Source organism: Rhincodon typus, chromosome 42 (assembly GCF_021869965.1).
Source record: "Rhincodon typus isolate 14 chromosome 42, sRhiTyp1.1, whole genome shotgun sequence".
NCBI lineage: Eukaryota > Metazoa > Chordata > Chondrichthyes > Orectolobiformes > Rhincodontidae > Rhincodon > Rhincodon typus.
Genome location: NC_063373.1, coordinates 5,845,807 through 5,858,808, shown reverse-complemented (window position 1 = coordinate 5,858,808; position 13,002 = coordinate 5,845,807). Strand labels below are relative to the sequence as shown.

Here is a 13,002-nt window from a genome sequence, read left to right as displayed (position 1 = left end):
GTGTGTGTGTCTGTGTGTGTGTGGGTGGATGAAGTTTCAATCAATTCTCTGAGCTGTCGACACACAATTGGGGAGGGGCAAGAAACGGGAGAGAAAGAGTCCCCTTAGAAATGTAGGGATTATGAAGAGGATTTCAGATTCCTGTCTGGGCTATTAGTGCAGTCACACTGGGGAGAGGTCATCCTCCTGCTCTCACCTGGTAAAGGATCCATTTGGTTATTGAACTTGGATCGCTCTGAGGAGAGACCGATTAAGTGCCCAGGCTGCGGGAAGCATGGCTGCATAGCACACTGTTTAGATCATCTTTGGCAAACTGCATTCAATTCTAGTCTCCCTGCTATAGCAAAAATGTTACTAAACTCGAGAAGGTGCAGCAAAGGTTTACAAGGATGCTGCTGGAATTGGAGGGTTTGAGCTATAGGATCAGGCTGAATAGGCTGGGGCTGTTTTCCCCGGAGCATCGGAGGCTGAGGGGTGACCTTATAGAGGTTTATAAAATCATGAGGGGAATGGATAGGGTATATAGCCAAGCTCTCTTCCACCAAGGTAAGAGAGTCCAAAAATAAAGAGCATAGGTTTAAGATGAGGGGGGAGAGATTTAAAAGGGATGTGAGGGGCAGCTTTTTCGTGCAGAGGGTGGTGACTGTATGGAACGAGCTGCCAGAGGAAGTGGTGGAAGAGGCTGGTACAATTACAACATTTAAGAGGCATCTGGACCGGTGTATGAAAAGGAAGGGTTTAGAGGGATATGGGCCAAATGTGACTAGATTAATTTAGGATATCTGGTTGGTATGGATAAGTTAATCTGAGGGGTCTGTTTCTGTGCTGTATAACTCAATGACTGTAAGTGCTTATAAAAGCACCAGGGAATGACTGACACCATCTATTGTGTTCACACCAACGAGAATCCATTCATCTGATCTCGCTGTGCAAGTGGGCTCAGGCAATCATCTCAAATTACTGCATGTAAGAACAAAGAGCAGGAATTGGCCATTCAGCCCCTCAAACCTGCCCTGCCATTTGATACGATGATGGCTGATCTCACCTGGTCCTCAACTCCACTTCCCTGCATGCTCTCCATAACCCTTCAATCCGTTACCGATTAAAAATCTGTCCGTCTCCTCCTTAAATTTACTCAATGTCCCAGCATCCACCACACTCTGGGGGAGGGAATTCCACAGATTTCAGGGAAGTAATTTTTCCCCATCTCTGTTTTAAATCTGCTCCCTCCCTTATCCTAAAACCATGACGTATCATTCTAGATTATCCCACATGAGGAAACATCCTCTCTATATCTACCTTGTCAATTCTCTTTCACATCTTCTGTGCCTCAATTAGATCTCATCTCATTCTTCTAAATTCCACAGGTATAGACCTAAACTTCTCAAACTTTCTTCCCTCATCTCTGGAATCAATCTAGTGTACACCAATGAGTTCACAAAGGGGACAGCAGAAAGGACATTAAATTGGAAGGGGTGCAGAAAAGATTTACAAGGATGTTACCAGGACAGAATGATTTGAGTTATAAGGAGAGGCTGGATAAGCTGGATTTTTTTCCCTGGGGCGTCAAAGGCTAGGAGGTGATCTTGTAGAGGTGTATAAAATCATGAGGGCTATAGATAAGGTGAATAGCAAAGGTCTTTTCCTGAGGGGAGGGGAATTCAAAACTACAGGATTTTTTTTAAGGTGAGAGGAGAAAGATTTTAAAGGGACATGAGGGGTAACTTTTTCTCACAGAGGGTAGTGTGTATGTGGAATGAACTGCCAGAGGAAGTCGTAGATGCAGGTACAGTTACAATATTTGGAAAGATATATGAATTAGATAAATGTAGAGGAAAATTGTCCAAATGCAGGTAAATGGGACTAGTTTAGTTTGGGAAAGCTGGTCAGTATGGATGGGTTTCTGTGCTGTATGACTCTATTATACTTGCTCTGAATTTGGGAACTGATCCACAAGCAGGGGAGTTGATGGTCCAGTGGAATTTTTACTGAATCCAGAGACCCAGGTATTGTTCTGGGGACCCAGGTTCAAATCCTGCTAGGGCAGGTGGTGGAATTTGAATTTAATAAATATCTGGAATTAAGAGTCTAATGCTCTCCATGAATCCATTGTTATCCATGGGGGAAAATCCTATTTGGTTCACGAACATCGGTGGTGGGGAAAATCCTCAAATCCATTATCAAGGAGCAGAGCATTTAGAAAGCAGTGGCAGGATCATACAGAGCCAACTTGGATTTATGAAGGGGAAGCATACTTGACAAGTCTGTTGGAATTCTATGAAGATGTAACTACTGGAGTTGACAAGGGGGAGCCAGTTGACGTGGTATATTTGGACTTTCAGAAAGTGCTTGACAAAGTCCCGCATAAGAGATTATTGTACAAGATTAAAGTGCATGGGTTGGGGGGAGTGTTTGAGATGGATAGAAAATTGTTTGGCAGAGAGGAGACAAAGAGTCGGAATTAATGGGTCCTTTTCAAATTGGCAGGCAGTAACTAGTGGGGTATCACAGGGATCAGTGCTGGGACCCCAGCTATTTTATAATATGTATTAATGATTTGGATGAGGGAACAAAATGTAACATCTCCAAGTTTGCAGATGATACCAAGTTGGGTGGGAGGCTGAACTATGAGGAGGATGCAGAGATCCTTCAAAATGATCTGGTCGGGGTGAGTGAGTGGGCAAATCAATGGCAGATGCAGTATAATTTGGATAAATGTGAGGTTATTCACTTTGGAAGCAAAAACAAGAAGGCAGATTACTACCTGAATGGCTGTAAATTGGGAGAGGGGAATGTGCAGCAGGACCTAGGTGTCCTTGTGCACCAGTCGCTGAAGGTAAGCATTGCAGGTGCGGCAGGCAGTAAAGAAGGTAAATGGTATGTTGGCCATCATTGCAAGAAATTTCGAATACAGGAACAGGGATGTGTTGTTGCACTTATACATGGCTTTGGTGAGGCCACACCTAAAATATTGTGTGCAGTTTTGGTCTCCTTGTCTGAGAAAGGATGCTCTTGCTTTCGAGGGAGTGCAGCAAAGGTTTGCCAGGCTGATTCCAGGGATGGCAGGTCTGATGCATGAGGAGAGATTGACTAGGTTAGGATTGTTTTCACTGGAGTTCTGATGAATGAGGGGTAATCATATAGAGACTTATAAAATTCTAACAGGACTAGACAGGGTGGATGCAGGGACAATGTTCACAATGGTGAGTATGTCCAGAACTATTTAGGATGGAGATGAGGAGACATTTCTTCACCCAAAGAGTGGTTAATGTGGAATACATTAACACAGGAAGTACGTGATGCCAAAACATTGAATGTATTCAAGAGGCGGCTAGATATAGCACTTTGGGCAAATGGGATCAAAGGTTATGGGGAGAAAGTAGGATTAGGCTACTGAGTTAGACGATCAGCCATGACCGTGATGAATGGTGAGCAGGCTCAAAGGGCCGAATGGCCTTCTCCTGCTCCTATCTTCTATGTTTCTAATGGAAAGAAAGCTTCCATCCTTACCTGGTCTGGCCTATATGTGACTCCAGACCCCCAGCAATGTTGTTGACTCTTAACTGCCCTCTGGGCAATTAGGGATGGGCCTAGCCAGCAACACACTCATGAATGAAAAAAAAAACTATCTTATCTTACATGTTGAAATGCCAATGGGCTCACACTGGAGGGCTCTTTCACATACACCGTCCGATGGGTGTAAGTAAAGATTCGCTCACTCATCCACCCTGCTGAGACACTAGGAGGTTTACTGTGACGAGATGCTTTTTCAATGCCCAGATGAGGCAAGGAAATGAATGTCCCATTAATTTGTCATGCTGATGAGAAACCATTCAAATGCTCTCACTGTGGGACCAGGTTCAGGAGATCACCTGACCTCACCAAACACCAGTGAATTTACATTGGGCAGAGACCATTCACCTGCTCAGTGTGTAAGAAGGATTTGTTCACTCATCCCATTCACTGAGTCACCAGTGAGTTTGCGATTAACTGCAGGATTTCACAGTTAATCACATCCAGGACTGAACGATCTGTTGCTGTTAATAAACTCTTAACAGGTGGGATTGGTATTTCTGATAAAGTCAAATAAGTCAGCTCTGTGTTATGCACAGCATGTCAAGTCTTCTCAATGTTTGTAACACAAGTTAGTTACTTTTGAAGGGCTCACTCCTGCTGTGGAACTCCACCACTGACCCTGTTGAAAGCTATAAGCTCAGGGATTGGGAGGTCCAATATTGGACGGTCAGAAAGCTGGGTTTCAGTACTTGCCCAACTAATACGTGGTGGGGAATCCTGGCAATGGAACATTCTGAGATTTACTTGTCATCGAAGTGTGACGATGCTGTGGTCTTAAGAGTTGTGTTTTGTCCTGGTTCCTTTCAGAGAGCAACTGGGGGGCAAGTGATGAGCAGTCTATGAGAAGATAAACACTTGTGAAGCCTTGGGTTTTTTTTAAAAAAATGAAACAATAGAAGCAGCCTGGCTGGGTGTGGCCAGCTCTCACAGACCAGATTTCTAGGTTTTTTTTTAGGTTTAACTTTAAGCAGTTGCTGCTGTAGTCTTGATAGAGTTGGAAGCTGTAGTAATTGTCTCTTGGCTGCTCCTCTCTCTGGAGTTTTTGCTTGGTATTTTTTCTCTCTGCTGTTGGATTGCAGGTGAGGCAAAATCTGTTTTTTGAATTTGCATTTCTGCCGCAGGGTCTGTTTATGGGATGTTACTGTATTGGAACAGTTAGCCTCTCTGCTCCTATGATGCTGCTTGGCCTGCTGTGTTCATCCAGCCCTGCACCTTGTTGTCTCAAATAATAATAGTTACTGTCTCTATTATCCTGTTACATTTTCTAATAGAGTTATTATTCTAAGTTCTTCTTTCTTTTGTTGTATTTTAACTATAGTGTTTGAATAAATTGTGTTTTGTTTAACGTCAAGTACTTGAATTGCATCTGGAGCACTTTACACACTCACCTTTAAAATATAAAAAGGTAGGGTCTAGGCTACCTTCTTAAAATACTTTGAGAGGGTCTGGTCTGATCCATAAGTGTATCCAAAAGCACAGTGCAGGTTCTGGGCTTGCAGATTGGCGGTGAACATGATATTCTCCGCACGTTGCTACAAGAGACTATTAATTCAGAAACTCAGCTTGTTTTCTGGGGATCCAGGTTCAAATCCTTTCGTCGTGTTTTAACTACAGTGTTTGAATAATTTGTTTTGCTGAACGTCGAGTAGTTTGACCAGTCGCATTGCATCTGGCTCACAGCACTTTACACTCACCTCTAAAATAAGAGAAAGTTAGGGTCTAGGCTACCTCCTTAAAATATTTTGAGAGCGTTTGGACTGGTCTGTAACAGTAGGCATAGGGGTGATCAATTCCTGACTTCCTGAACTGTCGGGAACTGTTTGGAACAAGACGGGTTCAGTTTCCCAGAGAATAAGGACAAAATATCCCCGATAACTGAAGGAGGGGGGAAAAAAAGAAGCAGCCTTCATAAAAAGTAAAAGATCTTTAGAAAAGGTGATGGAATAATTTTGGGAACCTTTCCAGTTGCACCAGGACTGAGTAGATAGTTAAAGTTGAGCCACTGAGAGAGACAGTTCGGGACAGATTGAAACAGTTTGCCAGGCTAGGACTGAGCTTTTCAATGACAATTAATCAGTCGTCAATACTAAAATAGAAAGTGATTGTCATCTTGGATAAAACAGGAAATCTCCACATCCAGATGAAAAAAGATGTCGGGGCTAATTCTTTTTTTTTTTTGCACAGAGCTGTTCTGGCATTGATGGACTTCCAGAGGAAGTAGTGGATCCTGGTACAGTTATAACATTTAAAAGAGACTTAGTTAATTACTTGAATAAGAAATGTTTGGAGAGATATGGGCCAGGCACAGGCAGGTGGGACTAGTTTAGTTAGGCGTTATGGTCAGCATGAACTTGTCAGGCCTGATGGTGTTTAAAGGGCCCCTTTCCCCTATCTTCAACAGTTCAATGGAGTCAGAGCTTGTGCCCACAGACTGGCACTGAGGGAGGGCCACATTCAGCAGAAGGGATTAAAGCAGAACCAGATAAACAAGATCAGCATTTACTGACATTTGCATTTTATTCACTGCTCCTGGTACCTCCACCTCTCAGCCTGGACTGTCATGGCAACGCTTGGAGTAAATGACAGGGCCGAGGCCTGACTTGGGATATAAACATAAGGACCCCCTTTCAGTCACAGAATTTACAGCAGTGGAGGAGGCCATTCAGCCTCCATTCACTGGCTGAATGTGATCGTTGCAGACTGATCCCACTTTCTAACTCTTGGTCCGTCGTCCTGTGGATTACAGACCTCCACCGCATATTGTCAGGGTTTCTGCCTCCAGCACACTTTCTGTGAATTCCAGAGCCCCACCAGTGTCTCCGTGAAAAATATTCCACCTCGACTTTCCTCCAGCCCCTCTGCTGATTAAATGGCTGTCTCTGGGTTATTGACCCTGCTGTCAATGAAATGCCTTTCCAAGCTATCTGAGCCCCTAATAATTTTATAATCATCAATTAAAACTCCCCTCAGCCCCCTCTGTTCTAGACGAAACAACCTCAGTCTATCTGACCTGCCCTTCTTTAAAATTCCCAGAATCTGACAACATTGCGTCTTTCTGGTGCGATCATATCCTTTCTGCATGACTGGAACCATACTCAGTCTAAATTGCATGTTTTAGACTTCGAGTCATAGAGTCATAGAATACAGAAACAGATTCTTCGGTCCAACAATCCATGCCAAACATAATCCCAAACTGAACTAGTCCAACCTGCCTGCTCCTGGCCCCTATCCTCCAAACCTTTCCTACTCATGTACTTATCCAAATATGTTTTAAATGTAACTGTACCCACATCTGCCACTTCCTCTGGAAGTTCATTCCACATTCAAACCACTCTCTGTGCAAAAAAATTTGCCCCTCATGTCTTTTCTAAATCTCTCTCCTCTCCCTGAAAAAATGTGCCCCCTTGTCTTGAAATTCCCCAACTTATGGAAAAGGCACCTACCATTAACTGTATCTATACCTCTCATGATTTTACAAACCTCTATTAAGGTCACCCCTCCACCTCCTATGCTCCAGTAAAAAAGTCCCAGCCTATCCAGTCTTTCCTTACAACTCAAACCTTCCATACCCAAGTAATCAATCTCCCTCTGCTATTGGCTTTAATGTAACAGAAGATGACAGTTGGTACCTGTTTGCAATTGAGAGATATTTACAAATGACTGGATAGTTTCTTACAGTTGAGATCTTTCTCCTGTTCTGTCCACTCAGGATGATTGACAAGAGATGCTGTCTTGTGAATATCAAGCTGGAGGATTGAGCCAAGATGTGTTTCCGTGTTTATCGCAATTACTCTAAATAGAACAAAGAACAATATAGCAGAGGAACAGGCCCTTTGGCCCTCCAAACCTGCGCCGACACATTTTGCCCCTCCAGACTAAAACTGTCTTCACTTACAGGATCCGTATCCCTCTATTCCCTTCCTATTCATGTACTCGTCCAGGTGCCTCTGGAGTGCTGCTATTGTGTTTGCTTCTACTACCACCTCTGGCAATGCATTCCAGACACTCACCACCCTTTGTGTGGAAAAACTTGCCTCGCACATCTCTTTTAAGCTTCCCCCTCGCACCTTGAAACTGTGTCCTCTGGTAATTAACACCTCCACCCTGGGGAAAAAGCCTCATACTTTCCACTTTATCCATGTCATTCACGGTCTTATAAATTTCTATTTGGCCGTCCCTCAATTTGCTGCGTTCCAGTGAAACAAATGCAGTCTATCCAACATTTCTTCATAGCCAAAATCCCCCAAACCAGGCAACATCCTGGTAAACCTTTTCTGTATCCTCTCCAAAGCATCCACATCCTTCTGGTAGCACGGTGACCAGAACTGTACGTAATATTCCAAATGTGGCCTAACTAAAATTTCTGTAAAGCTGCAGCATAACTTGTCTATTCTTATACTCAATGCCCCTTCCAATGAAGGCAAGCATGCCATAGGCCTGTTTTACTACTTTGTATACCCGCACTACCACGTTCAGTAATCTGTGGACCTGCATACCCAGATCCCTCTGCATATCAATACTCCTAAGAGTTCTGCCATTCACTGTATAATTTCAACCTGTACGTGACTTTTCAAAATGCATCACCTCACATTCGTCCGGATTAAACACCATCTGCCTTTTTCCTGCCCATGACTCCAACTGAGCTATATCCTGCTATATTCTGCGACAATACTCCTCACTATCCGCAACTCCACCAATCTTTGTATCGTCTGCAAACTTACTAATTGGACCAGCTATGTTTGTCCCCCCAAATGATTTATGTAGACCATGAACAGCAGAGGTCCCAGCACTGATCCCTGTGGAACACCACTAGTCATAGTCCTCTATTCTGAAAAGCATCCTTCCACCGTTACCCTCTGTCTCCTATGATTAAGCCAGTTCTGTATCCATCTTGCCAGCTCACCCCTGATACCATATGACTTCACCTTTTGTACCGGTCTGCCATTTATCAAATGTGGTTTCAGACACCGGGTACTCAAATTCCCAATAAAAGATTGTCTCTCACTGACTTTATTAGCAATTAGGTAATGATACAGACAAAATGTTGTTATCTGATCCAGACAACAGTGATAGGACAGTGAATTCACAGCTCTCAGTATGTAACAATAAAGTATAGTTACCCAATCCGGTGAAGATGGATAATACAGTGGATTCAGAGTTCTGCTCTCCCCACATCTAACAAGCTGTACCTATGCAGGGGATTTTACAGGTAACTTTTGTCATCTGACCCTGCTCTAACCACAAGGATATCTGTGCATTGTTCTGACTGTCAGCCTAAGGCTGTATCACTTTCATACACAGACACCATTTCCATGTTTCACATCTCCGTACAAAGACCAGCTCTTTTCACATCGCCCTTTCTACACAATTGCAGCCAACATCAGCAAGGACTCGAGACTCATTAATACACACTCACGACAGCAAAAGTTCCACTGGGACAGTGGTTCAGACATTTTCCATTACAGGCACAATGACAAAGCAGTATAGGCATAATAGTCAACTTCACAAGAACGTCAGTCTGCAGGCTCCTGTTAATTACATTTTCTGAGGGGATTTTAATTTTAAAAGAGACTTGCAGGCTTGATTCACACCTTGTGTGTGAGAGAGAGAGACACTGTGGGACACACACTTAAGTTCAGTCACAGTAACCACTGGGTTTTGTGTTTACCGAAGGAAGGAGAGCTGAAAACGATCTTGAGTTATAAAAGAGAGAGGAAAAAAAAAATCAGTCCTGGGTTTCATTCTCAGCAGTGACAACATTTGCTGGCAATATGTGAGTGCGCTGATGCCTCTGCAGGTGGGAGGAGTGTCTAAATCTCTTCTCACACACAGGGCAGGTGAATGGTCTCTCCCCAGTGTGAACGCGCTGGTGTCGCAGCAGGTTGAACGAGTGAGTGAATCGCTTCTCGCACACCGAGCAGGTGAACGGCCTCTCCCCGGTGTGCACACGCTGGTGTCTCAGCAGGCTGGATGAGTGCGTGAATCCCTTCTGACACACGGAGCAAGTGAACGGCCTCTCCCCAGTGTGACTTCGCTGGTGTCTCAACAGGTGGGATGAGTCACTGAATCCGTTCCCACACATGAAGCAGGTGAGCGGCCGCTCTCCCGTGTGGGTGCCCTGATGTCGCACCAGATCAGATGAATTAATGAATCTCTTGCCGCATTCGGAACAGGGGAAAGGCTTCTCCCCACTGTGAACATATTGATGTTTCAGTAAATCATGCTTTCTCTTAAAGGTCTTTTCGCATTCGGAGCATTTAAAAGGCCTGTTGTCAGAGTGAACACGTTGGTGTTCAGTGTATTCAGACGACTGAGCAAATTTCTTGCCACACACGGGACAGGTGAATGGCTTTTCCCCAGTGTGAGTGCGTTGATGTCTCTGGAGGCTGGATGACTGAGTGAAACATTTTCCACACAGAGAGCAGCTAAAGGCCCTGTTCCCAGTGTGAACAGACTGGTGTTTCTGCAGGTGGTGAGAACAAGTAAACCCTTTCTCACACACCGCACAAACGTACGGCCTCTCCCCGGTGTGAACACGCTTGTGTATCACAAGGTGGGAAAAACGAGGGAAACTCTTCCCACACTCTGAGCAGGTGAATGGTTTCTCCCCAGTGTGAACTCGTTGGTGTGTCAGGAGGTGGGACGAATCAGCAAACCTCTTCCCACACTTGGAGCAGGCAAATGGCCTCTCCCCCGTGTGAACTCGCTTGTGTTTCAGAAGGTCAGAAGACTGAACGAATCCCTTCCCGCACATCGGACAAGTGAATGGCCTCTCCCCAGTGTGAACATGGTTGTGTATCTGAAGGTGGAACAAACGTGTGAATCTCTTCCCGCATTCAGAGCAAGCGAATGGTCTCTCTCCCGTGTGAGTGCGCCGGTGAATCAGCAGGCCGCTGCTCTTTTTAAAAACCTTCTCGCATTCGGAACATTTAAAAAGCCTCTTGTCCGGTTGAACCAGCTGGTGCTCGCTGTCGCGGGGGTGCTGAGTGAATCTCTGCCCAAACTGAGAGCACCCAAAGGGCTTATCGCTGTTGTCGACTTGCTGGTGCTCTGCAACATGCGCTGACCCGCTGAATCTCTTCCCGCATGCAGAGCTGGTGGTGAACTGCCTCTCACTATTTCGAACTTGCTGGCGGGTCAGCATGTTTACCCCCTGCATCAATCCCTTTCAACAGGAGGAGCAGGTGAATGTGCAAAACAGAACTTTTCACTGTACCCAGGTCCATGTGACAATAATAAATCAAATCAACATCTCCCCAAATTCTAGTTGAGTATGTAGGGGGTCACTTAGGGCTTTTCCAGTCGCATTGATGTTGATGTTGGTCTTTTCCCACTCTGTGACAGATGTCTCATTGGATTTTCCTGTGGGTCTATTATTCCTCTTCCTGATAACCTCGTAGAAGGAGTTGTTCATTTTTTTAAAAAAAAAGTCCTGACTCTATGGACAGGATAGAAAAGAAAACAGATAATTCTAGTTCCTGTGCAGCCTGATTCTCCCCTAAGACTATGAGCCCCAGTCTGCCTCTCAGGGAAATACCTGATCCCTACCCAACATGGCGCGGGCCATTGGGCGTCGAACCATACCCAGAGGTCCGCCCCTCAGTTACTCCGATTGGTGAGAGGACTGCCACCTACCGGTCCTCCAGCCCCGCCCTTCGCCCGCACCGATTGTTGGGAGCCGCATCCCGCTGTCCTTCAGCCCCCGCCCCTCATTCACTCCAATTGGCTGGAAGACTGTCGCCACTGCTAACGGTTCTGCAGGATCGCCCACTCTTTCACTCCGATTGGCTGGAGGACCAGCTTGTTGGCCTGCGGTCTTCCGGACCCGCCCTCCTACGACCTATTGGCCGACAGCCGCCGTCATTCCAAGCCGGCTGGGAGCATGCGCACTTTCGGCGTTGCTTGCGGACGGGATGGAGAGTGCCGATGGCTGAGACATCACGGGGTCCGCGGGAGGGAAGAAAAGGGATGGAGTCTGGGGGGATAGAGAGAGACTGTTACAAACCATATCCATGCGGTCTTCATCCGAACAAGAAAGTAACGGTCAGACACGTCAAGCGGCTGGTCGGGCTGTTTCTTTTTACTGCAATACACGGTGTCGGTTAACGGCCGGAGCTTCTTGAGAAGGCAGAGCGCATGCGCAGAAGGCCCGCGTCGATGAGCCAGACGTAGGCCGACCTCCACCCGCCCTCTGATTGGTTGGCGGCTCTCCCGCCCACCATTGTCGCCAGCCCCGCCCCGTTTTTCTCTTGGGGCCCCATGTCCAATCCCGTCGCTTCCCGCCCAAAGGTCCTAGCGCCCAGGGTCATATGATTGAAGAGCAAGGTAGAATCCCCCCAACGTTGAAATGGGCCGTTCAGCCCATCGAGTTCACAGAGACCCTCCCTAGAGCAATCCGACCCCATATTATCTCCTTGTAACCCTGCATTTCCCATGGCTAACCCACCTAGTCTACACATCCTCGGCCACTATGAGACAATTTAGCATGGCCAATCCACCTAGCCTGCACATTTTTGGACTGTGAGAGGAAACCAGAGAAAATGCAGACATGGGGGAGAACATGCACACTGCACGTAGACAGTCGCCCGAGGGTGAAATCGAACCTGGGTCCTTGTTGCCGTGAGGCAGTAGTGCTAACCACTGAGCCACCATGCATTCAGATTAGGGTTTGAGCTGATGACTCCACTTTCCCAGTTCCTTCCTCTCACCTCCATCCTTTCAATGAATCAATCCACCTCCACGGTAAAAAAAGACTGCACCACTTTTCATAGAACATTACAGCGCAGTACAGACCCTTCGGCCCTCGATGTTGCGCCGACCTGTGAAACCAATCTGAAGCCCATCTAACCTAAACTATTCCATTATCATCCATATGTTTATCCAATGACCATTTAAATGCCCTTAAAGTGGGCGAGTTTACTATTTTTGCAGGCAGGGCATTCCACGCCCTTACTACTCTCTGAGTAAAGAACCTACCTCTGACATCTGTCCTAAATCTATCACCCCTCAATTTAAAGCTATGTCCCCTTGTGCTAGCCATCACCATCCGAGGAAAAAGGCTCCCACTGTCCACCCTATCTAATCCTCTGATCATCTTGTATGTCTCTATTAAGTCACCTCTTAACCTTCTTCTTTTTAACGAAAGCAGCCTCAAGACCCTTAGCCTTTCCTCATAAGACCTTCCCTCCATACCAGGCAACATCCTGGTAAATCTCCTCTGCACCCTTTCCAATGCTTCCACATCCTTCCTATAATGCGGTGACCAGAACTGTACGCAATACTCCAAGTGCAGCCGCACCAGAGTTTTGTACAGCTGCAACATGACCTCATGGCTCCGAAACTCAATCCCTCTACCAATAAAACCTAACATACTGTACACCTTCTTAACAACGCTATCAGCCTGCGTGGCAACTTTCAGTGATCTAT

General features: G+C 45.8%; 1 protein-coding gene across 1 annotated transcript in view; it reads right to left on the bottom strand.

The window, feature by feature from the left end:
* Window positions 1-11,643, bottom strand: part of LOC109925849 (gastrula zinc finger protein XlCGF57.1-like) — a 28,184-nt gene extending 16,541 nt beyond the window's left edge. Inside the window, exons 1-2 of the mRNA XM_048619304.1 lie at window positions 11,582-11,643; window positions 9,407-11,014 (exon numbers count right to left, since the gene is read on the bottom strand). Coding sequence (XP_048475261.1) covers window positions 9,407-10,735 — 1,329 coding nt within the window. The 5' untranslated portion in view covers window positions 10,736-11,014; window positions 11,582-11,643. The remainder of the gene's footprint in view (window positions 1-9,406; window positions 11,015-11,581) is intronic.
* Window positions 11,644-13,002: the final 1,359 nt, after the last annotated feature.